Here is a 27,925-nt window from a genome sequence, read left to right on the forward strand (position 1 = left end):
GGTGAGGCGTACATGGCGAGGGTTAAGCAACCGCTTCACACCTTGAACAATACCTGTTCTTCTCCTTGTCTGTGGTTTGCCACATGATAGCCATCGCCCCTCGGCCTGGTCTCGGAGGATCGATTCGTGTGGACACCCACGGCGTTTATGTGAGTGCACCTTCGGAGTTAGGTGTAAATAGAGCTCTGTGGTGATGTATTTGAAGCACAGTCGCTTGTGGTAAGGTGCGCGGCATCGTCCGCTCACACGGGTCCGTTACTTCTCATTGACCACCTGTTTTCGGGAAGCATTAAACTGCCTGGACAAGAGACCTTAGCAAGCGAAGATAGGTGCGCGGCGGTTGGCCCTCTCACAAAGAGTGGGGGGAGGGGGCAGTCGTGAACCAGAATCGATACTTTCGCAACATGGCTGCCGCAGGCCTACACTAGAAAGTAGCGATGCTGCGATTGGCTACAGGTAGTGAGCGACCAGCTGAAACATTCAAATTGGGGTAAGTTTATGATGCGCGCGTACGTAATTATGTATATAGGGTGAGATCTGTGCCAAAACACTTGTGTTGACATTATTTCCTTTTAATGTAATTTTTTTTGTTGTGGTTACATTTTCAATGAAATATATTTTGCTGCATTTTTATTTCATTATATTTACATGTTTATTTCCTTGGTTGACTTTCATTCAACGGGAAATATGACATCTTTGTCCAAACAGGGTTCTATACATGTTACAGCTATGAACAAATAATGCAAAAGTTCCGTTTGACTATTGCCACTAGGCGCGTGCTCCATTGTTTCTGCATAGTGACATTTAGTATAGACTATCAGTGTGGACTATGAAACAACTGAAATATAATTGAGGCTGTGGGAAATATATCACAGATATTTCTTTGTCTGCCGAGACGAGGACCGGGATGCTGCTAGGTGACTCTAATAATGTCCCTTGACCAACGTAGCAAACATGCTTCCTTCCTGATTCTTCAATTTCTCTGGCGAACCAAACTCGACGACTCTACCTTCACTCAGCACCAACACATTGTCCGAGTCAAGTATAGTTGACATACGATGCTAGAAATACAAAATATGATGATTATCAATCGATAATAGCCCAGACAACGACTGAAGTGATGTATCAACTAATCCTAACTTCTAACTTGCCTGAAACGGATCAGTCATATCTACTTCACATTTAAGTGGATTTCCACCGGCGTTGCAACGGCTAAATACCTTCCTCTCCAACGACCTTACCGAAATTTTCTATGAATGATAGCATAATGTTTATGGCTTGAATATTTGACGTGATACAACTTTCTATGTTGTCCGGATCCAAACATAAATATTTTCAGTGGCTTTGATGGTATTTTGGCAAGCATGGCGTAGGCCTACATCAATCTGATTAAAATCAGATGTAGAGTCGGCGTACGTTTCAGGTTTGCATGTTCGTTGCTGTTCTCGTTTACAGTTGCGACCCACTGCCATAGGAGACAGCGTCCAAATCTCGCACATCTGTCAGAGCAGCTGACCAATGGGCAAGAGGTTTACAACCACTTCTTCCTATATACTGCAGTAGAGTATAACGCAAGCTGTTTGGCTCCAACAAGGTGCAAAATTTGTACGACATCTTCTATTGCAGAGAGGCGACTATCAGCTAACGAGAACAGCAAAGAAAAGACAAGGTTGGGAACTTCGCAATTTCTTTATCTTATTTTAATCGGATTGGGCTTACATATTTGAGAATTTCCTGAAGAGGTACAGAAGACGTTTTCTTGCAGAATGCTACTACTCCTGTTAAGACAAACGAATCGACTTGCAGCTTGTCAGGTGTCGAGCAAGGTATAGTCACACTTTTAAGCACCTGATATCCGTCTTCTATGAACTTTCTGTCTTGTGCCGTTTTAAATTCATTTCACTAGATATCGGCTATTGCTGTCATTTATAACTTTCTTGGCAATGAAGATCTAGGTTTACAGTTCGTGTTTCGGATTTGGATGGGAGTGATCGGTAACTGTGCATTTGTTTTCAAGATGTAAGTATCTTTAAATATATCTTGTAAAACAGTTATTAGAAGTCGTTTACAGGTTCCTTCGAATGGAATCATTGAAGATTATTCAACCGCTATAATAATGTAACATCCAAACGTAAAATACTGAATTTCTGGAAATTGACAGACAAATCAAGGAGTAGGGTGCAATTCGATCAGTTGCATTTCCTTTTCATATTTTCAACTTTTGTAAAGTTTTATTAGAATGTATGGATTACTCACAGCGATTGTCAGTACTGTCTTGTCAGCGAAGACTGTTGAGAGGACTTGCTGTATTATAGTATCCTATGACAGAGAAATGCAAAATCAAGTTTTTTATATTATTGTTTATTTTACGAGGGAGACAATTGTATGAAATATTAACGTTCAAGCTCCTCGATATGTGGGAGATTTTCAAAATTGTATGTTCTTTGCTGATCTGGGTATGTAGATTCATTTGGAAAAATGCTGAGGTGTGTAGTATTCACCGGTTTGCTTTCATGAAAATATGAAACTAAATTTTTCATCGCATTCTTTAAAGAGTTTTATCATTTTGCATTTCAAAAATCAGTATATCTGAGTCACAACGATTGTCTAATCCAAAACAAATGCGCGGTTTATTCTCAAATCATGAAAGAGAATGGCTTGTATGTTAGTTTGTTTTAGCAAAACATTAACAATTATTTCATACACCTTTACCGTACCATTAAATGATAGCTCACATCTTAATTTACAATAGAACAGGTATCGATGACAAAACCCTGCGTCACTCTAAGCGACCTTATGGTGTAGACTGTCAGTTTTTACTATCTGCCTGCGCGGAAAGATGCCAGCGTTGTCCAAATATTATACGGATATCAAATACCACGAACTTATGTATTCCTTCATTGTAATTCTGCTATTTTAAAGTCGCTGCCACTGTGTTGTCAATGGTAAGTCACGGCGTTTAAACGTACCGTCTTGACATCTATTGATGCCGTGGCTTCGTCCATGATAAGGATCTTAGAATTCCTAAGGAATGCCCGTGCAAGGCAGAAAAGCTGTCTCTGACCAACGCTGAAATTTTCACCAGCCTCTAGAACATCCGCGTCTGCGAACAAGACGACCAACACATAAGCTTATAGAGCTCAGCTGCCATGGAAAGTTTAAAAATAACATGCATGCATGCATGCATAAACACACATACACACACAGAACGACGGTCAGGAAGACAGAACGACAGCCAGACATACAGACGACAGATACTGTTCCAGCCTATACCAAAACGGAAGCTATAAATAATGGCAAGGCGAAGATGACCCTGTACCTTTTCATTAATGCGGTGTCGTATACTCCTGATTGTGGGCATCAAAGCACCATCACATGTGGCTAATTATCAGACATGTACAGAAATGTATGAAATTCATTATCGAATGACAGGCAGAAACGTGACATTAGAAACTAGTATATTCTCTAGAGGGATACGACATATAAGATAAATCATTACGTGAAGTCTATATTTATTATATCCCACCTAATTTATCGGGAAGTTCAGCGACAATTTCTTTCAACTGAGCTATTTCTAAAGCTTCCCACAGTTCGACATCGTCCTTTGTACTTTCTGGGTCGAGGTTAAACCTAACATAAACGATAATTAAATATAAATTGAAGTCAAAGTTTTTGAACCTGATATGGCCAGGCCCAATATTGTGAACATAAAACGGTATTGCATTGGAAACCATGCAGAGGTTGTATCGGTTTTGTGTAGTTTTTGTTTTGCACATGGAAAGGAGCACTTAAGAGTGCCATTTTATTTTATGTATAATCGAAAAAGTCCGTTCCTTTCATTCGCAACCTCATAAAAATAGCTTATCTGAAAATGTGCCGTACGATTTAGAAAAGTCCGTGTCAAAGCTTCTCCGATGTACGAACAAAGTTACTACTGTATAACAGTAGCCGACTTACTTCACTCGAAAACACAAACCATATCTGTGACAGAAATGTAATGAGCAACCAATTAATAATGGGACACTCTAAAACCGCCACTCACCTTACGCTTCCTGAGAACAGTACAGGGTCCTGTGGTATGATGGCCAGCCGCGTACGCAAAGTTAACAAAGGCACATGACTGATATCCACGTCATCAATTACTATGCGCCCTGGAATATAACAGTTGTCATAAAGACCATGGCGGAAAGGCAGAAATACACAGAGTAAAGGCAAGATACCACTTTTAGTGCTCACTAGATCTGAATCAAGCGAACATACATTGTCGGGCAACAGGGAAATTTATTTGATACAGTCGAAATCATCATCAGTAACCTGGGGAGTATAATTACAGTTATGTTCAGATATTATTTATACAAAGTTACAGCCCCTTCTCCCCGGAAATCCTTCTGAATTTGTATCTAAATGTATCTATCCACAATCTGAACTCGTGTCTTGGAGTGTTTACTCTCACCTTTGTATGTGTCAATCATCCTGAAGAGAGCTAAAGTTAGTGAAGATTTCCCGCTGCCTGTTCTGCCGCAAATTCCGATCTTTGTAAAACATAACATCGGTAAAAGGGACATTTTAAGGATTGGTAATGCAATTTCAAATATACTAAAGCAGCTCTATCCCATACGCTTTTAGAGTACGAAGTCTAGTCTGTGATACAAATCTCGCATAAAGCTGTACTAAACAATTGACATAGAATTGCCCCGGCGCACCCGAAGAACATCGGGCCGCATTCTCCTAAGCTTGAGTATAAAATACAAACATGCACTGTGCGATAAAGTCTATTTCTAATCCCAATGAATTTACAAGTCTGCATCTTCACCTTTAAATTAAAACTGTTTATGCATAGCTCTTATATTGGCCAAGAGCAAAATTAAGAATTTATAACGTTCTATGAAGGGCAAAATTATTCTAAATATATCCTACTTATTCACCTTTTCGCCTGCTTTGAAGTGTACACTAACATCTTCTAGAACAGGTTCTAACTCATTGCTGTATCTCACCGAAACATCCTCCAATTTGATATTACCTTTGTCCGGCCAGCTAGGTCGAGGAGTATACGTTCCTATGTTTGTAGTAAACAAGATTACGGGAACTGCTGATCTTATATAATAAAATCAATTCGTTACCATTATGCAGATATCTTTCGTCAAAACATCAATATCATCTTTGAATTAATATTTCATTTCACAAAAGGTGAGCATTGACAGGCGTTAAGTTCAAGCACAGCACTGATGCAAACACACCTTCTACAAACACTATCTGATAACTAAACTATGATATTTTCGTACGATGAAATATGAGCTGATCTCAAGCTACATATGCCGTTAACGTTGTTTGTTCAAAGCATAGAAATCATTATCAGATGAAGCGTGGACAGTTTCTCCACAGTCTATGGATGAAGGTAGTGATAGCAGAGCGAGTGTTGGTGAGCCAGACGGTCACAGCGCGGTATTTAAAAAAACTTAAACCGCAGTTACCTCTGTGTTCCTCAGTTTGTATCCTTGTATAGTGCTCCACTCTTTCTACTGCATTCATATTCATCTCACATTCAGCAAACATTCGAACCAGCCAGTTTGCTTGCATGCAAATCTTTAAAAGAAATTGCAAGAAACCATCGCGGAAGACGCATTTATTTAGGTCCAGTCACATTGGATGATTGCACATTCTTTGTTAATGTAGAAAGGGCAAGATGTTACCGCGAAAACAAATTATGATACTAACATATATCAATGATAAGTATCATCTTGTTAATTTTCGTGACTTAAAATGAAATCATGCTATTATAATCATCATCATCATCAAAGTCTTGATCAAACTATTCATCATCGTCCTAGTCTTTACTAAAATATAATCGAATAAAGGACAGAATGTAAACTTTAATTTATAATATTATCAACTTGGCCTACTGTCTGTAAGAATTTCCATCTTGGTTACCGCCATCCTTAATTGGAATGGAAATTTTTCTGGCAATGTGTGCGTTGAACTCTATTTGACCTTCGCCAGCGAAGATTTGTAGCCGGCGTTAAAATTAGTTTGGCTTCGTTTTCAACTGAAGTTTTGCAAATAGGCCCCGGGCTATACATTATGTAGCCCGGAAGCACACCTACCGAAATAGCGTACGTGAGAGCCAATCCTACCCAGCTCGGTGAGATAGCGCCAACTTTGCAGCTTATCAATGATGTAAGTGCAGAAATTAAGACGATGATTGCTCCAAGAAATTCCTGTGAAGGAATGGTAGGTGATGCGCTTTAATGCACGTGTATGTTGTGAGAAACCAATATTTTAGATCATTGCCAACAGGAGCGAGGATGAACATGATCGGATAATTTCACGAAACCCTTTTCAAAAGGGTTGGCCCTAAACTTTAAACTACGTAAGCAGAGTCTTATGAAGATGATTGAAGGTGATAGCAATGTTTTCTCACATCTCTTGGTGTAATTAAGTATCTATAAAGAAAGAGAATATAAATTAGCTCCCGACCTACGTATCCTATTCGAAGGACCGTGTAACCAGAAACTTTAATTATACTCATTAAAAAGTTAAATTGTTTGCAGCTCTCCGACCATGGGTGAAAATTTTGAAGGAAGAAGAACATTTGAATTTAATTATCAAACATTACAGTGAAGAAAACAAACTCTGATAAGATCAGCAGTCTTTGCATGTCACATAACATCAGATCTGACTGTGGAACAGAAATAAGAGAGAAATGAAGCATAACGATGCAAGCCTCTGTGTTCCAATCATATGTGAATTGTCGCCAATATCAAAATATCAATTATTGGCATAGTGATGTAATTAATGTATTTTGCGCAACTGAAGGCCAAGTGGGCTTATTTTATGTGGATGTACATGTAGAAATCTATGCTAAATCCTCTACAAGGTAGCAAATTTACACACCACACTTTTCATGAACCGACTTTGCCTTAAAAACATTGAATCAGATACTATACCTCAGAAAAATTTATTTTCATCCGTGTTAACTGATTTCTTCGCCGAAGTTATCCCAGATGCAAGAGTAATGTAATGATTGCTTAAGGGGCCACAATGAGCAACGAGGGAAGGATATTCAGCTGCGACATCAACCAGAGTGAAAAGTATGAGCTATCGCGCGTTTGTCCTTGTGCACATGTAATATAGTGCCCTCTTTCCACTCATGTGCATTTACTTAAAATACTTCGTGTATTTGAAAGACTTCATCATGAATTTTGACACTCACCAGACGGATAGCCAACCATCGGAAACCGCAGAGGAAATAAAGCCGTGACACGTTATTAGTGTTTTTGGTTTCAAAAAATCGTTTCCTGAATCGATTTTCATCCCTAAAGAAATGTAAAGAACATTACTTAGGAAACTTTGATTATTAATTCAAACTCGCCATTTTGTGAAAGTAAAAGAACATGATTTGAATCTACACTGATAAGATTATTGGGCGACAGTCAATTCTGTAACTTTCACCTGGGCAAATCGGGGTAAAATTCACTGAGATACATTACAAAAAAACACCGCTTCAAATGAATGAAAGTGGGTCATCTTTAGTTTACTCGACCGTAATGTTCTCTGCGGTCAAAAGCTTTAAGAATATCAAATAGACAGACTCAGAAAACTGCAGTAGTCTGCAAGTCAAACTTTTAATGATCACCAGATACCACGAGATTCCCAAGCAATGAAAGTCCAACACTGGTGCCGCTGCAAAGATTCTTGCTAATATTTATTCATTAACAATAGGTAGGTACATGATATAGTACCATGTATATAACATATATATGACGCAAGAAAAAAATTGAAAACTATCTTTGTTTACACATTCAATATAATGTGTCTGCACTTGCGTCAATCTCCGATGGCTGTAACGAATGTCAACCAGCGGCGACGGTTTCTTAACCGTGAGAGTATGAATGGTATTAACCCATGCCATACCCGTATGCCCTGATGGTAGACAGTCCTCCTAGCGTCTCTGAGAAGTGAGCCAATGTCGGGGATTTGGTGATGCTATCTAACCTCTGTAGTTCCCTGTGGATAGATGTATGAAGAAACGACACTCAAATTACTGTAATATCAGTAGCAGAACATTTGCTCTCTATTTCCAAGGCATGCCTTGCCTAAGATGACACTTAGAGAAAAGGAGACCGTTAAACTGTTAACCCGGCAGTATTGTCAAATTGTGAGATTCCGGAAGCCATTACCTGAAGGAAATTATGCGATGAAGTGTAATTCAGTATATATGTTTTAATACCTGCTCGATGCTTTTGTCAGAAATCAACAATAAAACCTACATGTATACTTATGTCTGTAACGTTTGAGATTGATATTTTATTATATTACCATGCCCTGTACATCGCGTTTTAATTGGTCGAGCTGAACCACGTGACTGCCCACAAGTACACAGTAATAGTTTGTTTTCATGACCGTGAATATGAATAATATCGTAAACACAGTAACTTTACAGCTAAAACAAGAGGAAAGCCAAATTAACGGGCTCGGCAAGCCTCGCTCATTAATTTTGGCTTTCGTCTCGCCCTTGCCCATAAATAAACGTTAATGGTCAGTGCGTCGTCCGTTATTTCTATAGCATATCTCTGTCCTGTGAAGAAACCACAAATCATTGTTCTGTTGTTTACAGCATACTAAAGCTCCCGATACACAGAATATGAGAGCATTCTGCACGTACGTTATGTACCAGTATCAATAAAATACATTGCGTCATACATGTCCTTGCGAATTGAGTGCAACGATAAAAGACTAGGCAAACAATTTGAATTCGGTAAATGGTTCTACAATGTTTTTTTGCGGATTTTGGCACACGTCCAAAGGAAGGCCTGACCATGATCCTATCAGAAAGTGAAGTTCGAAGTGTCTCTCTTTGATATTCAAATGAAAATATGCTAAATACTCAAACAAGGTGGCTAATCGATACCGACCACATACTGGACGATCGCTAAATTTAATCAGTTTTCGATAAATGTGTTAGCCTTATGGAGCCATCATTATTTATGGCCTTGGGGTCACTCAAAAACTTGAAAGCTAAAAAGCGGGTTCCTCAAAATGTGGAGAGAAAGAAAGGGGTAACTCAATTTTTGGTGCAGAAGTAATTGAAACACCTCTCAGGTTGCACCATTAAACACATGAATTTCTCAAAATGTTCGATGCAAGATGGGTACTCTCTCTCTCGTGCTCTTCCCCTTGGGGTGTTCTGAGAGTTTTTACCTGTCATGATACCCACCCAAATAAAACAAAACAATACTATAGGGCTGGATACTGGTCATAGCATGAACTTTGATATCTATATTTTTTGTGACTTTTAATTTCAGTTTGTTAGTTTCACCTTATTCAACCGTCATTAGATAACCGATGATAATCTACCAGGCTACACCAGTATTTGAAAGGTCTTTACTATTACTGTATGTTCGCAAATTTTTAAAAATACTTGTATTGATATTTAACTTTTCTAAGTTAGTCAAAATTTCGGTGTTAGAGAGGGGGTTACTCAAATTCATCAAGGTTGGCCGGGGAGGGGGTTGGGGGTACTTGCAATTTCGGAGTGTCCAATGAAATTCTTCCGACCTACCACCCAGGGCGTAAATTATGGCGGCTCCCTTATAACGTTGTGTGCACTTCGAAATACGACCTAACCTTTTGCTTAAATTTCCTAAATTAAACTTTTAGCCATTCCGCTACCAAATCAGGAATAAAATCAGTGGTCTCCGTACAAAGTTTGGTACAAGAGAAACAAATTACCTAACCTTTACAGAGATTTGAAATATAAAATATCTGCAATCGCTATGTTACCTAACGAGGGAAAATAAAATTTTCGGTTTTCGTGAAAACTAAGACGCTGGAATTTTTTTCTCACTCCAAGAGCTTTACAATAAGCCCCAAACAAGTGGTAAACCATAACAGGGTTGAACAAAATTAAGAGTCTCAATGTCTGTCCCTGAGGCGCATTTTACCTTAAATTAATGCTAGTATATATTAATTTCCCCTTTGTCTTCAGTTTCATGAAGAGTTGTAACATTAATTTCCCCTTTGTCTTCAGTTTCATGAAGAGTTGTAACATTATTTGACAGAGTTAATGTTACTAACACAAATTTGGAAACTTTTAGGATGAACCTGCGCTACATATACTTAGTAGACGGCTTCTGAAAGACTTTTCAATGCCTTACCTTGCTGTGGTTACGTAGTATTTTGTAATAAAATAATAGACGACGAGAAAGGGCGCCACCACTACTATGAAAACTGGCGTCACAATTGTGTTGACAATCAGAGCTGACAAACACAGCCATATCCCATGCAGGACGTCAAGAGTGGTCTGCCATATTGTCTGTAAAAGACGTTTCGAGATGTTGGCCATTAAAAGACATAGGCAAAGATACTCAAAACCCTCTGGTCTAGAAAAGAAAATTTCACAAGGGATTCCTCGATTTTGCAGTTGGATACCTCCTTGTGGGAGAACTATGCCCCGAATAGGGTTGTACAGTGGATAATGCAGAGTACAAAGTACATAGTTTAAAGTTACCCGTTGAATTGAAATGAGTTAGTATGAGTGTGTTGTTGCTGCAAACTCTATATTTTCAACAAAATGATAGGGTCAAAAGTGCCTGGTTGGGTTCAAAAGTTGTGTCAACATAATGTTGTACATGTTATCACAAATTTTTAGGTCAGAAGTCGACAAAAGGCGAACACAGCGGGGTCGAAACCGAGTTACATATGTGGTCATAGCCTTGATATGGCAGTGTACCCGGGGATACCTTTGCTGGTCGACCTTGTATTCATAATGATTGATAATTATGCGCATAGTATCTGACATTGCTTTCCCGTATTCTGACAATCTGTACCAACGAAGCTACTGTGTCAGCGAAGTCCCCCTGTGCTTTTGGATTTGTCAGGCGAATCCACGTATGTCAAAGCAGGGTCACTCCATCAAAGGCTTAATATGTCGCTGCCTACTAGCTGTTGTTATGTTTTGCATGACTCCTACCTGATCGATAACTTGGGTGTCGTTGGAAAAGCGGTTGAGGATGCGGCCAACGGGGGTTGTATCGAAGAATCTGATTGGTGCACGGACTAGATTACGTAGAAGGGCAAAGTGCATGCGCTTCGCCGCGAAAATGGAAGTTGTGATATGCCAAAAAACGAAAGCGACCAGAGAGACGACGAAAGTTAACGTCAGGACAATGTAACCACGACGGTAATACATCGATTCTTCTTCGATATTTTCCTGCAGAAAAATAATCCAAATAATGTAACATCCAAAATTCTGGATGTAGACAAATAAGTTACTTAATAACGTTGAGAAATACATCCAATGGGGCATGGGCGAGCTAAAGCACTCATTTCATAAAAAAATCGACTGAAATCTATTACAATTTGAAATAATTGTGGGTAGAACCATGGATGTAATTTTTTTTTACTCCATGGTATAACACAGGAATTAGCTAGCTGAAGTGATGAGTAAAAAGCCATAATGTTGAACAGACATTCAATTGTTAACACTAACCACTAACAGGGGCCGCTTTAGTCAAAACTATGTGCTAGTAAAATATCCATGACAGACGGACGCTTAATGCCATGACAACCAGATTGCTCTGCATTTCGTGTTCAAGACTATTTCTCAGAGCCTACAGCATAATTACAACAGATGAGGTGGGAAACTGTATATTGCTTACTAATATACATAAAATTATACCATAACATCAGTAGATACGTCAACTGTACCTGTGTTTTGTTCATCATCTCAAGCCCAGCTCCGGACCAAGCAGACAACCAGAAATTACAGGCCATCAAAGTGGAAGACTGCGCTGTTAGCAACAACAAAGTCAATGCTGCAAGTGGATACTTTATCGCTCTCGCGTATGTCCTGTAAATTCTCCATGACACTGAACCTGTGTATCTCTCCTCCTCTTCAATCAGTTTGCCAAAGAAATCTGCAAGAACACGCACAGCTCCTCAGGAGACGGACCAGAGAAGGAAGCCTCGGTCGCAAGAAGTAGAAATAACGCAAGTTTTACTTGATGTGGTTACTGATACTCTCTACGATTTTTATCACTTATTTTAAACTGTGCCCTAGACCTATGGTTATTTTGAAATCTTAGTTTATCAGTTTATAGTCAACGTCCGATTTCAAAACAATAGCCGTCGGCATGATAACCGCCATCATGTGATCCATATATAACAGCCTTGTCCCGAATGACCAAGCCTACATATATCACCGCAATGAAATGAAACACATGTTGTTAAATTTTATCTGATAATACGCTAACTGTATTCCATCGATACAAATACTCCGCGGATTTACGTCAACACATTTGACTGAGCAGGACTGACACAACAGCCAATGAGCTACCTTTGCCGAGTACCCGTTCCCTGCTTTCTTTGCTGTTGACAACTTCCTCTTCGGTGACAAGGACGCATTCACCTTCCTTCCCGGTATCCCCGTCAGGCTCCGAATGCGTACGTGAAGTCCTTTCCCAGGCTGCAAACAGTTCTGGATCGTGCTTTTGAATTTCTTTCAGGTCACCCTCTCGGACTATCTTCCCGTCATCCATTAGAACGACCTGTTTGATGGACAACTTCATTAAGTGAATTGAATATGTTATGTGTCGTCCTCAAATTATGTGTTTACGTGAAGTAAATGTCCTATTCATAAAATACAAGGAGGAAAATTACATGAGCATGGTGTTTGATTAATGGGCGAGAGATGCTGATTGTTATTCTGAACGACTTTTGATATTTTTTCATGATATTTGATCTATACAATGACGTAGACGTTTTGTGAAAATGTGTAAGTGACCATATGCCGTGTCGCGAATTAGAACAGCATTGCTAAACAGGTATGGGTATATACTATTAAATAGAGAGCTACGGGTCGCATTTATATTACATTACCTTATGTGCGAATTGTAGCGACTGTAGCTGGTGTGTGACTAGCATCACTGTTCTACCCTGTCTGACGAGTAGATCCATGATCCCGTTTTCCAGGAGATGTGAACTCACGTGAACATCAAGTGCCGATAAAGGGTCATCCTGTCAAAACAAAAAATGTGCATTATCAAGAAAGGCATCGTGAGTTATGAATGAAGTGTCACCTAGTCACCTTGTTGCATGAATAATTCAAGTTTCGTCCGAAAGTTCTCAAAACGCCTATCTTTCGAGGGGAACTGCTGCAAACATTTAATTCTAATCGCTTACTTTTTTACATTGCCCGCTTGGTGAGTGCCTTTTAGCTTAAAAACAGTTCATTTACCAAAATTAGAATATCTGCGTTGCTGTAGATAGATCTAGCTACACTGATACGTTGTTTCTGTCCTCCACTGAGGTTGATACCTCTCTCGCCAATCTCAGTTATATCACCAGCTGGAAGAATGTCGATGTCCGGTTGTAGAGCACACGCTTGGATGACAGCATCGTATCTGCACGGGAATGCAAAATAAACTATAAACGTATACTCACAATTTAGGTCTTGTAAAAATGTGACACATATAAGTGACAAATACATTACGGGGCCAGAAATTTTCAACTCGTACATACTTGCGTGCGTGTACGTGCGTGCACATATCAAGTCCAAAACACATTTAATTGCAGATGCAAGTTTCCACCCGTATAAAACAGCTGAGATTCGTCTACATTAATGGCCGATTTTATCCCTGTGTTGATAGTCTTTTACAAAGGTATTCATGACAAATATGCGGCAAATGAAGACCAATGGGAAAGCAATACATCACCTATTTTGGTCGAATGCTTGTCCAAAAGTGATGTTGTCCCTGAGAGTTGCATTCTGTAACCAGGCTTTCTGGGGTACATAGGCGACACGGTTTCTTTCTCTGGAATACGGCAACAAGGATTACTACAGTTTGAGAACTGTCAGGACTATGAAACTGCACATTGAGTTCAAATGCAGGTCTTTCACTAGATTCTTGATCCTAGATCCTAGATGCTAGATCCTTTCACTAGATCATTGTCTAAAAGGTCGTGCGAAGCCTGCATGGCAAGTGTCATGCATTAGAATAGGTAGGAACAAGGAGGTGCAAAAGAGACGGTGAGTGCAAAAGGCACGAGCGATTACGTGCTGCACCACGACTTCCCGCTGTTACATTGAAGGGTTTTAGCCCTAAAGCTCAAGGCGCTTTAAGGTAGAACGCACCTCGGGGACAGAAATTCGGGCCTTCAAGTTTTATCAATTCTCTACTGACTTACCACTTGTGGGGACTCATTTTGAAGCTCTTGGCGAAAGAAGAGTTTTCACCGTCTTTCGAAAATCGAAAATTTTATTTTTTCCCATAGAGTTAACACAGTGATGGCGGCCATTTTGATTTTCAAATATCGAGAAATCGCAAGTTGTTTGTCTCTCTAGTACCAAAGTTTGCACGGTGACCCCTGATTTTTATTCTTGCTTCGGTAAGAGAATGGTTTAAAGTTTCACTGAGGAAAGTTTTAGCAAAAGTTCAAGTCTTTCACTTTCGAGGTGCATATTACCTTAAATGAATTCTTTGTTTGCCGTCCGCGTGCTGGTAGGTTTTCAGAGACAATTAAGAAAAACAAACACCATTATTTTTCCAAAAGAAACCAACTAAAGTTGAGCTTATGTTAATATACTTTTGTTTTTTGTCTGTGTTTGTTTTTTTCCAAGGCTGGCTTGTAGGTTTTCAAAAGTCCAAAGACGGCAAACAAAGAATTTTCTTTAAATGGACTTAGTGTAATATATGTGTCCTGCTTGGAGGGCTTCCTTAACTTCAGCGTACAACTGTGACCATTCTCAAACCCTTGTGCGATAAAATAAGCCCATATGGAGTTTTATTTATTCAAGGAAGAGACATCCGAGTACTTTACCCGTTGAATCGTACAGTGCCAGATACGGTTGTCATTTCTCCTAATATTGCAGACAGTAATGATGACTTCCCACTTCCAACAAGTCCAATTACCATGACAAAAGACCCTGTGGAGACAAGATAATCATGTCACATATCACATTTTTTGCCCTCCAGTTTTCTACATCGGAGTATAGTTGAACTTTTCAGTGATGCATAACATTAACACCATTTGCAAATTAAAATGTCATAGAAGGGCCTGGCTTACCTTTGACTACATTTAAATTGATGTTTGATAAGGCTGGCGATGATCCGTCATAATTCCACGAGAAAGTCCCGCCACTTATCTGAAGATGTCAAAGATCACGATATAAAATAATTATATTCTGTTTCAACGTAATCCTATTCTAAACAAAGGTCCTCCCTCTTAGCTTTAAGAAATTTAATAAAAAATACTTGCATTTCATCTCCAAAAAGGCATGAATTTCAAATATCGAAAAATCTTAGGTAAATTTAAATCTTTCGTTAATGCATGATCATGCATATCTCGAATTATTGTCAACATCACTGCTGTTATTACAGGTAAACCTCAAATGGATAAAAATTATTGGTATCGGGCCTTAGAAAGACCATACAGCAAATTTCGATAGGGATGACATTACTAGAGAGGCACGGACGTCACTTTGCCTTCTATGAAAGTTGTAAGTTAAAGACTTTGTGTGAGTGTTTCATAGTTCGGGATAAAAACCATGATAGATGGTGTTTGAAAAGCATATCTCGATTTTTTTACCACGAAATATCACTGCTGATATTTACGGCAAAACGTCAAACGGTTAAAGCAATGTAACATCGACAAATAGTGTTCATATGATTTTTACCTGAAAAGAAACGTGTTCAGGAACAAAGCCTTCTCTGTATTCTGTGATGAAAGATGATTCCTCTTGAACAGTGTTCGAGTCGATGTGACTTCCGCTCTCAATGGATAGATACTCGTCAGATTCTTTGCGAGGCTTCGAAAGCAGGTTTACTAGCTTCCTGTCGTTATGAACACTTTCTCTGGTCATTGACGCTTCTCTTTGCTCGGACACCTATGACAACAGACATAATAGAAATGTGGCATTTAAACGACCGAATAGAAAATTGTACGCCACAGCCACACTCTGCAAATGTATCGTGGTACTGTACACATGAGCTGAATATATTTTCCCTGACGATTGGTAATTAAACTCAGATTTTCATAACCGTTACCCAGTATTAGCAAAATAACTGAAATACAATTTCTCCTGATAAAGTTAGCGACGGGCAAAGAACAGAAGCAAATTAAATCAAGTGACGTTGGCCTCGGATACCTCGGTGAAATATCCCCTTTTCAGCATGCTCGAATTGACTTCTAAAAGTAGGCGAAAATACCGACTACGATCATCTATCTTAATAGCAATCAAGAGAAATGACGAGGACTTGAAAATGGTACCGTATGAAAATATTTGGCATGTTGGAAAAACACAGTGGAAATACCGTGACTCCTTCCTCGCCACTGTCCTCCCCATCTGATTCGAAATCTTGGAATCCTCTGCTCGGGGTTGGCAGCGTCTTCTTTGTCCTCCTTGACTCTTTGTAATCGAAGAACAGCTGCAGCCGTCTGAATGACGGTATGGCATTAGCGAAGAGGTGTAAAGCTCTAGTAGCTATTACCAACGGCAAGTGTAGTTCAGAGAAAAAGGCGATAGACATGAAAGCCACGTCCGGTGTCAACGGGTCATGGCTTAGGAACGAGTATGATACGAACGTCTGAGAGACAAACGTCATTGAAGTAATTGACGGAAGGAAAGATGTGTAGACACACAGGCAGAGGCATGTATACAGAGACAGAGAGAGCGACAGCGAGTGGATAGATAAACAGAAGAGCAAGATTAAAACAGAAGGTTGAGCTTCATTGTCAGCATGAAAAGTTCCTCTTCAACTTTATAACAAAGTTCACATTTTTAAAGGTACAGTCACTTTTTTCGACCTTTTTATCATACAGTATATACATTGAATGCTTGCATAAAATCACCCAGTGTACAAAATGATGACGATATATAAATGCAAATTAGTGTCAAAGTTAACCCTTAGCAGAGTGCAAACAGATGATTGCATTTGTGTCCTCTGAACAAAATGAAGTCCTCCCATTCGCAATCGCTTTGATATGAAAATAAACATCGCCGCAATGTAAGTGAAGGCTACTGCTCTTTTATATATGAAAGTCTCTGCCAATCAAGTACTCATTACAATAGCTCGTATGACCTCCAATATTAAGCTGTGCATGATGAGAATTGTCTTTGAACTTGATTTTTGTTACATACTTTATAATGATTCACTGAATGTTTTATCTTGTGTATCAACATGTGTCAAGTAGTTCAACAGCCCAAAAGACTTTTCATGTCAGACAAACTTCATCGGAAAATGGTTAAAAAAAGCAATTTTGACCCTTTATCGTAAGCAACAAACCTGATTCTCCCTTGTGAGCTTAGTTTTGAGATATTATGACATTGAATTACAGCTTCTCAACAGTTTTGCAAGGCAAAATCCTCTCATAATGCCATTAAAATGGTGTTCAAAATACAATTTTAATGTCGGATAGAAATTTATGGATTGATTGCTTGTATACCTTGATTAGACAGCAAGTATACAGAGCTAGAGTATAGATTGATAAAAAATAGGTCACGAAAAAATCCCTGGTTCATATGACAAAATCTACTTACTATTAACGACACGATGGCTGTTGCGACCATGGATAATGAACCTGCAAGAAAATCCAAAAATAACACGTTATCGTTGATGATAAAGTCCCCACTTGTTATTTGGTACTTGGATTACAAGTCCTTGGAGAGGATAGACGCCTGTTCATTAATTGGATCTGTGATTAAAGATGAGTTCCATGGTGGTGAGAACGTATAACCAAGGTCGGTTGCCATTCTTATTGCAAAAGGTCATTAAATAAGTCAAATAGTAATTATTCAAAAGGATATTGCCAAACATTTTTGCATTCTGTTGTAACACTGACAGATTATCAGGTGTACCACATTTCATAAACGATACTCCTAAGCGTCAATGAATTACAGCACACTGAGATCAACATATCTGTACGAAGTTTCATCAAATGTGATGAAGTGTTTCTGGACATGCCACTCTAATTAGGAAAGACCATTGCATATGTAAATGAAAAAAATAATTAACATGACACTGCATAGTGTCTATATTCAATGTTAAGCAATGTGAGCTCAACATCTGTATCAAGTTTCATGAAATTTGATGACCCATTTCTCGCTATATCAGCCTAAGTACGAAAATTCATTGGATATGCAAATCAGCAATTATTTCACATGATACTACTACATATCTTTGCATGCCATATCACTACTGGAAGATCAACATCGGTATCAAGTTTCATCAAATTTGATGGAGTATTTCTGGACATAGCCCACTACTTAGGAAAGTTCATTAAATATTCTAATCAAAAATTAATTTGAATGACACTGATGTCTTCATTCAAATGTTAAAGTAATGTGAGCTCAACGTCTGTAACAAGTTTCACAAAATTCATGATATATAGTAGCCTTATCACGAAATTCATTAAATCTGCAAATCAGTAGTTATATGACAAGATACTACTAAAACTCAATGCATGCTATACACCACCACAAGACCAACTTCTGTGCCACGTTTCATCAAATTTGATGCAGCATTTCTAGACATATCACACTAATTACAAAAATTCATCAAATATGCAATTAAGCAATTAATTGACACGGTACTGCTTAATGTCTTCACACAGTATTACAGTAGTAAGAGATCAACATCTGTACCATGTTTAATCGAATTTGATGCAATGGTTCAGAAACTATCCCACTAATTAGAAAGTCCATTAGATATGGAAATCAGGAGTTAATTCGCATGACACTGCTCAGTGTCTTTGTAAAGTTATATGTGATTGTTTGCTAAAGATCTGCGCCAAGTTTCATCAAATTTGCTGCATATTTCTGGGCATATCACCCTGATTACAAAACTTAATCAAATATTAGCAATTAATTGATGCAATACTGACATATTTCATTGTATGCTATCAGAGCTCTGTGTGACGAACACCTTACAGTGTTTCATGAAATTGATTGCAGTCGCTCTGGAAACAGAGCTCTTTTCCAAAGGTCATTGTCAATGACATAGTCCCCCGCTTTTAATAAAATGGCCGTCACATGGCCATATTTAATCTGATCACGAAACAAATTAATGCGCATGTGTATGACATAAGGAGCAATCATTGTGCCAAGTTTGAATAAAATCGCTTCCGGTATCTCTGAGATATCTGCGTGAACGAATGCACGCATACACATACAAACACACGCTCTGGCGCCCGCATTGACGCACGGGCATGACCAGATCTATGTCTTCCCGGAAGGTGTCCGTAGGGACTAATAAAGCTAGTGATGGCTCCTACACCAGAAATAGTACTGTTTAACCTTCGCTAAAATAACTAAAACATCGATCATAGGGAGTTGCAGAAATGTCCGTCCCAAGGGGTAGGGGGTGGGTACGGGTGTCTTGGTCTCAGCGCAAGTTTCGTCTTGCTATGGTCATAGACCCTCGAGAAAAAAAGTTTTTTGAGGGTCTATGCTATGGTTTATTTTATTTTAATACGTTTGACTATGATTTGTATTGCCAATAAAGATTTATGCTACCAATGATTGGTTTCTTAACACTTGTTTTGTAACGATTTCTCTTTCTCCGTCGCTGTGTCGCGTATTTGTCCGTGGACAATCCATGGATGTTATTTTGATACCTCCATGGACAATCTCCATGGACAATGTTTTGTCACTGTGCTGCGTCTGTATCTGATGTGTTTAATTAGGCCAAAGTAATTAAATTCTTTGTTTTGCGTCCACTCTAAATGGCAAAAGGTACGCGTCTAAGCGGCTGAAAAACACACACAAGAAAATTAACACAATGTAATTTGATTGCAGCAAATAAAAAATTGTAACAAAATTTTTAGTTCAGAAAAGCTAAGCGGTTATGTCCTAAAATGTCCTATTCAAATACATTGTGTGTGTTTTTCATGAAAACCTTAAAAACCTACGCGGGTGGGGACGCAAAACAAAGAATTTAATTACTTTGGCCTTACCTAATGCGCCGAAGCAAGGAAGGGTAAATTACTAATCAGTGGACGCTGTCACCAGATAATCACTGGATTATCTTTGACAAAGTCAACAACGAACGCATTTGCAAGGTGTCAAAGTCAAACATATTAAAATAAAATAAACTTTAGCCAGACGAACCGCGTGGTGAGACCAAGACACCCCTAGCCCCGCCCTTAACCCTGGGGACGGACATTTCTACAACCCCCTATCACCCGATCGGAAACTTAAGACACAAAAAGTCTATTACAATAATTCTATCCCGACAAATTCACTTCTAGATCAAGCCAAGGTACCATTCAAGAAACGGACACGTGACGGGAAAAAAGTATCTTGCGTTGCAATCTTTCTTTTTTTCTGATCTGTCATTAACCAAGGGGAAGCCACGCACTTCACTTAGTCATAATGGTTATTTCAAAACATTTCTACTCACACATTACGCCCATGTATATTCCTAATTTGACCAGCAAATAAACTTGGTCGGTCCTCACAACCTCTATATCTTTACAAAAGATGTCCTCCCAACCACACAATTTCACCAAATTCATGCTTCGTAACATCTCGTTAATTTTCTTCAACCGCTTGTCTGACGTTTCCTATAAAAGTGACAGATTAAAGCAATAATATAGTAAAGATCTTTCTATTTCTGTAGAGATTTGGGGTCTCTCTTCACGCATTGTTCCTTAAGTTTGTATTGTTTGAGAAATCATTATTATTATTTTGTATCTTGACACTCGCTGAAAGGATGGTTGATGTCAATTTTTTTCCCATTCACGCTTACAAAGGTGCATATCTAGAGAAGCGGAATTGGAGGAGAAATTTCTGTGTGGTACCGATTAGAAAAATTTGCTGATGGAATAAGGGTTGATCATAACCAAACGTTGTCTTTGGTACGATCAGGAACCATACTCGATGCCTACTATGCCGCCCCAGCCGAAACTTTGGTTTGTGATTGACTGTAACCCTTTCACCGCTTAACTAGGCTCAATCCCATTATTACATATATCAATGATAATTATGGACTTCATCACAGGGATTTTGATAAAAACAGATTTGAAATTCGGATCAATGGTCAAACCTGGCCATGACACTAAGAAGAGATATGGCGTGATCTTCACAAGCATTGCAACTCATGCGGTAAAATGGTAATTTTGCCTTTCCGTTTTACTAAAAAAATATATGACCCACAAATTTCAGTACGTCTTTTTAAGCAAAAGCAAATAATATTAAATCATTTCCGGAAAGTCTTGAAATAGAAAGAAGTTAGGCATTCAATGGTCCAAAGCGAACCAAATTATCAAATGCTATCCCCAAAGTAAAAGACATCATTAACAATTCTAAAAGGTTTTCAACAATTTACTTTGACGCTCCATGCAATGCAAATTTTCCCGGACAATTTGTTGTTTTATTTTAACACCGAGATTTACATGTATACGTTATTTATGAGTAGCTTAACTGAATCAACAGGTGCTTACCAGTACTTGGGTTTGAATTCTTGCAAGTCTGCCGGCAATTTTTAATTGTATTAGTAAGAATATAATTAAGAATGTAGCCCCGATGAGCGCTGAGACTCCTATTTCCATATACAATAAGGACAGTACTGCGACGACCTATAAGAGATTGCAATCACACATGACACATATTAGGTCATTATGAACTATGACGTCATACAGTATTGTGATATCTTGTCGCGTGCTTAAAAGCGTGTGGTATTTTCACTGGACAATTATGGTCAATTGCCTTAGCTATTTACTCGATATAAGGACTGTTTTCAAGCCGGTGAATGTATGTAAATGAAGCAGATATTTAAGCAATAAAGCACACCCAGCGATGGTATACAACGAGATTTTGACCAGTTCATGACATATATGCACGAGCGATAGCGAGTGCATATACGAAGTGAAATGGTCAAAATCGAGTGGTATACTGTCGCTGGGTGTGATTTATTGCTATTATATCATAATAGTACATTAAAATTCTGGCGCGGAACATCATAAAAGGATTTTTCCTCAAGCTGAGAGCTAGTGCGCATGCCAGCCGTGGTATATCGCCAATATACCACGGTTCTTTTCGCGTCTCAACCAATCAGATCGCTGTATTAGCACCATCAATATACGGGTATGATATAATTACGAATATCTGTAAAACACAAACCATAACTTTTGCAACATCTAATCGTCTAGATAGTCATCATCATATTCGTCGTCGTCGTCATCATCATCGACAATAATGTTTTGCATTTGCTATATTTTAATAGATAGTATATCATACCAGTATATTGATGGCACAAATGCAACGATGTGATTGGTCGAGACGTGAAAAGAACCGTGGAATATTGGCGATATACCATAGTTGGCTCACAGGCGAGCTTTCTGCCAGAGCAAAAATCGTTTGATGACGTTCCATGCCAGAATTTCAATATACTGTTATGATATAATAGCAATAAATCACACCCTGCGACGGTATACCACTCGATTTTGTAAACTGGTCAAAATCTCGTGGTATTCCGCTGCTGGGTGTGCTTTATTGCTTAAATAATACTTCTTATTTCCTTTTTCGATAAACGGCAGCCATGCGGTCGATGTACGATGAAAACAATTGTAATGAAACTGGACACCCAACTTACATGAAAAGGTACCAGCCAAATTGCTACTTGTGTCTGCGTAAAACGGAAAACTGCCATGGCGTCCACTGACATGTGATTTGTGACTTGTCCAACAGTCATATCTCCACTCGATAAAGCTGACACCGGTAGGTGAAGGGACTTTTCGTAAGTGTACGCCTAAAATAAAATAAAATAAATTTCTGAAAATGAGAAGTAGGGTATCCAATGGAATGTTTGAGTAAAGTTAGTTGCAGGAGTTCCACACACGCACTCCCTCCAGTTTATGATATGAAGACTTAAGTCAAAATATGAAAATGCTTGTTAGAACGTCGACCAACCAGAATCTTGTTTAAAGTTTGTTCTGATGTGCTTTCTCGCCCGCAAATACAATGGTTTAATATTCAACTACGGTGACCTTTACGAGGGATCGGTATTTAATGTTGCCTAGTATTTTACCTGAATAGCTGTACTGGCTTGCAAACCGACAAAGTCGATGATAAAGTAACCACATTGATCAAAAATAGCCCTAGCGATGACAGCGGCAAACAGGCAGGCAGTGAGGACAAATCCATTGGTGAAGAATTCCTTCACCGTGACATAGCAATCCTTGGGAGAGACGAAGATATATATATATTTCTATCAATGCCATCACCTCTGCAAGACGAAACTTGAAGATTAAATCGCATCAAACAAGGTGCATGCGCTGATATGTACATAGGAAAACGTCAACGAAATAGATACATTCCAAATTTCATGAACCTTTTCATGAAACTTTCAAAAACCTTTCCGTCTACTAATGGCAGGGTAAATTGTAACCAAGGCACTGCTTGCGATCGATGACACATTTAGTGATATGGTGACTGATTAAATAGGAATTTAAGGGTGATCGAGTCACTTGCTACCGTAACGTCACCATAGCTGCAAACAATAGACGCGCACTCTACCTGGCGGCGCGCGCGTCCACTGTACCAGTTCGTGTACACTCTAAAATAGGAGACATTTGCTGAAGTCATGACCTTTTGTGTACGGGACAGTGTTCACTGTAAACAATACATCGTCGTTTTGATGTAAACCTATCTTCATATAACTTATAAGTTATTGTCAGAGCTTTCAGCATGAAAGCGGACGTTGTTAGTGATGATTGAATAATCATTATATTATCTTTGACTTGTAATTTTTAAAGGTTTGAATGTTGATATATTTACAAGGTATTTACAAATCCCAACAAAATAATTTTGAAAAGGACATATTTCTCATCAAATTGTGATTTTTTTCAATTTCACATATGGGGAGGGGGTGATGTTATGCGATGTAGCATTGTAAATAGGCTGGTGACCCCATATTTTTATTTGATGCATATAATGTGTAATATCTGAACAATGATTTATGTGAAAATAAACAAAATTGTTGGATTTGAAATCTAAATAATTCTAAAAAGTATGGATAAGGCGTGGTCATTCCTTTTACGTTTGCAAGAGCTTTAACTGTTGTTTGGAAGGCCTGAGAAGTGATAATTTCAATTCTGATGCATATTTTCAGCGGAAAAATAGCTTAACCTTTCATTTGTTATTTACATGTAAATAAAACAAGTGCAGCATTTCAAGAAAGGAACTGAAAGTAAATATATCGGTTTGGAACACGCTTCCGGGAGATTCTTAATTTCTGTCATTCGAATGGGATAAAGTGGGTGTATTTCAAATCCTTCTAATTGCCTCAAATCCTACTAGCTGCCAAATTAATCTAGTGACATATCGATTTTTTGTCATAATCTCATCCTCTATATAAGTCTTACTGTTCGAGAAAAATAACGAAAATTGTTGATAAAAAATTAGTGGCTCGATCACCCTTAAAGAACAAACACAAAAGCAAAATAAAACACGTTCGATAGTCGTGCATCTTGTCCGATTAAAAATCTGCAGGAGTAAAATATTTGTTCGTGTAGATGAAGGAATCCTTACTTATGATGATAACTTTGCATTATTTATTTATTTATATTGCTTTATTATTTCAAATAAATGATAAGCACTAGCCAAAGTAAAAAGAGAGCCACTCTCTTAGGATTTTCCTTTTTCTCATGAATGCCAAGGAATAAATCAGTGCTTACAAAATGAAGGCCGTTTTTATACAGCACAAAATTATGAGTACGTTTACATACGTTCTCGACTGTTTGGAAATTGAATTCATCGTAGTACTGCACAGATGCATAGGTAATGATACCGCCGATACTGAGGGGAAAAGTTATGCTACATGCATTTCCAAGTCCCCTGATGAAGTCGCCGACAAAGATATTCTGTCCAAATGCCTTCAGGTAGGCTCTCCATAGAGATGGTACTCTGTTTTTCCTAGACGTTCTTCCCTGGAAAATATTGGGACTCAATTAGCGACATAAGTAACCATACATAGAAAAGAGAAAACGTTTCCGGCGATTCAAATATATGTACCAGCAATTGAATTTTTAAAAAATGAGAACGCCGAAGTAAGATTTTTTTTTCTCCTTTGCTGTGCCACGTATTTGCCCTTACGCGAAGCTTTATCACTGTGTAGCGTCTATTATCAGATGCGTTTGATTGCCTTATGCGTCAAAGCAAGCAAGGATAAATTACTAATCTGTGGATGCTGTCACCAGATTATCACCTGATTAACTTTGACAAAGTAAACAACGAATGCACCAGCAAAGTATAACTGTATACTTTGCTGGTGCGTTCATTGTTATCAATACATATCATGTCAAACGTATTAAAATAAAATAAACAATAGGAAGATGAAACCTGTAATGAGACTATATTTTTCACATCCATGCTGAGACCAAGACACCTCTATTCCCACCTCATCCTAGGGGACGGACATGTAGACAGTCCTCTATGTTCTTACATACCTGCTCAGCGCTATACGCGACATTGTACACTTTATAGACGTTTTTACATTCCAAGTCTTCCGGTAGACAGCCAAGATCAGCTATCTCTAGTGGTCGTTTATATCCAAGAGTAAATAACCAGGTCATCGTACTGAACAGCACCCTCTGTAAAAGACTGTTGTACTTATAATGGAAAAACAGCCTTTTCTTCTTCAAGTCAGCAGGGCAGTCTTTCTCAGTGTACCAACATTGGAAAATCTGAAATGTGAATTAGATAATTTCGACAATGAATAGAAATGCTGAAAAGTGAATAGGGATGTATTTCAGGTAACAGTTCTTTTGGTTGACGTCTTTAAAGGAGTGTCAAAAGTGCGACTTTGACTGTCTAAACTTCGTAATGACAATACCGAGTAGTCTAGCCATTTGTGAGAAAGATTGCTGTCATTTTTCTCATTGCAAGGTCATGGCTTTGCCAAGATTCAAATGTTGATTTTAACGAACACGAATTTCTGACTTTCTTCCATCCATGCTCCGGGTAGGTGCGATTACATGTAAAGGAAGATTGGCTAAATGCAATCATATGTGTCAACGTCAATTATTATCTTTGATTCAGTGTATGTTTAAGGAAGTAGGTGCCTTGAAATTAAACGACTTAACTCTACGCTCAAGCTTATTATGTCACAAACGCGGAGGATTGTCACCCCTGACAAAACAACTAAAAGCTACCGTATGAACCCTCGATGTGTTCTGTAGTCAAGGCAATAATCCTCTGCGTATGTGATAGGTAGAATTACCGGGGGGGGGGGTGGACTAGCGGAGACAATTGACAATAATATGGACTATTTGCTGCGAGGTGCACTGTACAGCGTATGTGAGGAAAGCTATAAAAGGCACACGATGACAAACGAGCATAGATATCCTAGAAAGAAAGTGGTATTCCGTCGTTCAAGTTTTGTGTGACAAAGATGTTTAATAGTTAATTATTTATCATAATTAACAAAGGAATATGTCCCTTTATCCCATGTGGGCAGAGGTATGTGTTACCGAGCATCATATAGAAATAGTCAAAGATTGCAAATTTGCGTAAACTGATCAAAATCCGCGTTTTCTTCACATGCTTACAAGAGATCCACAGGAGGGAGGGATTGTGGTTTAACCACAGACCTACTGTCTGCAGTCTTTGTTGAAAGTCAGACGTATAGAGATAAGAAACGTCATAGCAATCACGAGACACTATAGGACCAAAGTTCTCTGACCCTAACCGTCGCCTTTTGCTTGGCAAAGTAAACATACTATCCATCATTCCTATTTCACCTGACAGGTTTATGCTGAGCAAGCTTTGATAATGCGGCGGCATATTGCTATTATAAGCCTTCATTGGGTGAGTGTGAACCGATAACAGCAGTGTGCAGGGAGGGTGAAGAGCACTCATGGCAGTAGCCTAGCTTTCGAGGCGACGCGGGGTACTCTCGCCTCCCCACCCCCCTTTTGATATTTTTAGAGTAAAATGTAAATTAAATGCAACTTTACGAAAAATTTGGAATAATATTTAAATGATTGTTTTACATGACGATTCTCTGTACGGGATTTAAAGTTCACTGAATGCAAAAGTGAGTATTCTTACATTAGCTCCTCGCTAATATTGTACTGTTTGGTACGCTGGCTTATAAACTTTTTAAACAAAGTCTCCTGTAATTTTACCTACTTTCGAAATTTTAAATATGTGATTACACCACGGCGAAGTTCTGCCCCCCCCCCCACACCCGAAGATTTGATAAGGCTACAGGGAGGAGGTAAAAGCAATGGGTCTTAATGTAGAATCTTACCTTCGTTCTCACCACGTTAAGTTCTAAGAAGAGTAAGCATGTGTATATCACAATGCATGAAACAACAATGTAAAACCTCATAATCGAAGGGTCTAATCCAACTTCTTCTGTTTGTTTGATTAATCTTACAACGTCAGTAGCAATAGCGAACGGCCAGTACAAAACCAACAACCAGGTCAAAAGAGGTCGATTCCAATATTCCAGGTAGTTATAGTACACCAAACTTATCAGTCCAGAGAGCAGTGCACACAGCTGAGGTACATACAGGTGAGGTTGTGTTTCAGGGTTCCTGGTCAGATCTGTTAAAACACCTTCACCAACACCACAGAGTAACACTAAAATCAAGAGAATGGACATTAGCCATTTTCTTTTGTGTCCCGGATAGGGTAATCGGAAGTTCGATGAATAGCTTCGTAATCTTGTGAAACATCCAAATATGATCAGCACTGAACACAGGAGAAGAAGAAAGCACAGATGTATTCCACAATGGAAAACATCGAGACTCCGCTGACTTTGGCGGCAGTGTGTGGTATTATCGACCCCATCAAAAAGCCACAACGTGGACTTAGACGATGTCATTATAACCCATGCATCGAGGCTGTAATATTGAGTGGGGAGCAATTGTGTCAAAGTAAATAAATTATGTAAGACTGTGTGGCGCTGCAGGGCGTCCGATT

The 27,925-nt window shown here is 38.8% G+C and overlaps 1 protein-coding gene across 2 annotated transcripts; it reads right to left on the minus strand.

Annotated features, from left to right (window-relative positions):
- Positions 1-627: 627 nt before the first annotated feature.
- On the minus strand, positions 628-27,925 carry LOC139135637 (ATP-binding cassette sub-family C member 9-like). 2 transcript variants are annotated; one of them, XM_070703135.1, is made up of 30 exons: positions 27,249-27,923; positions 25,444-25,680; positions 24,724-24,924; positions 23,025-23,174; positions 22,590-22,745; positions 21,439-21,573; positions 20,397-20,559; positions 17,537-17,577; positions 16,311-16,583; positions 15,674-15,883; positions 15,064-15,142; positions 14,818-14,923; positions 13,713-13,811; positions 13,235-13,400; positions 12,877-13,014; positions 12,335-12,545; positions 11,707-11,915; positions 10,970-11,209; positions 10,155-10,312; positions 7,912-8,004; positions 7,211-7,313; positions 6,102-6,215; positions 5,472-5,583; positions 4,926-5,056; positions 4,454-4,532; positions 4,043-4,151; positions 3,527-3,630; positions 2,970-3,103; positions 2,257-2,319; positions 628-1,061 (listed from the first exon to the last, which is right to left on the minus strand). In XM_070703135.1, exons 1-30 carry the CDS (start codon positions 27,825-27,827, stop codon positions 924-926), a joined length of 4,731 nt encoding a protein of 1,576 aa, XP_070559236.1. In that variant the 5' UTR covers positions 27,828-27,923; the 3' UTR covers positions 628-923. The 2 variants fall into 2 exon arrangements, with proteins under 2 accessions (XP_070559236.1, XP_070559237.1); XM_070703136.1 differs by lacking the exon at positions 2,970-3,103 and having other exon boundaries at positions 27,249-27,925.

Source organism: Ptychodera flava, chromosome 6, assembly GCF_041260155.1.
Source record: "Ptychodera flava strain L36383 chromosome 6, AS_Pfla_20210202, whole genome shotgun sequence".
Taxonomy (NCBI): domain Eukaryota; kingdom Metazoa; phylum Hemichordata; class Enteropneusta; family Ptychoderidae; genus Ptychodera; species Ptychodera flava.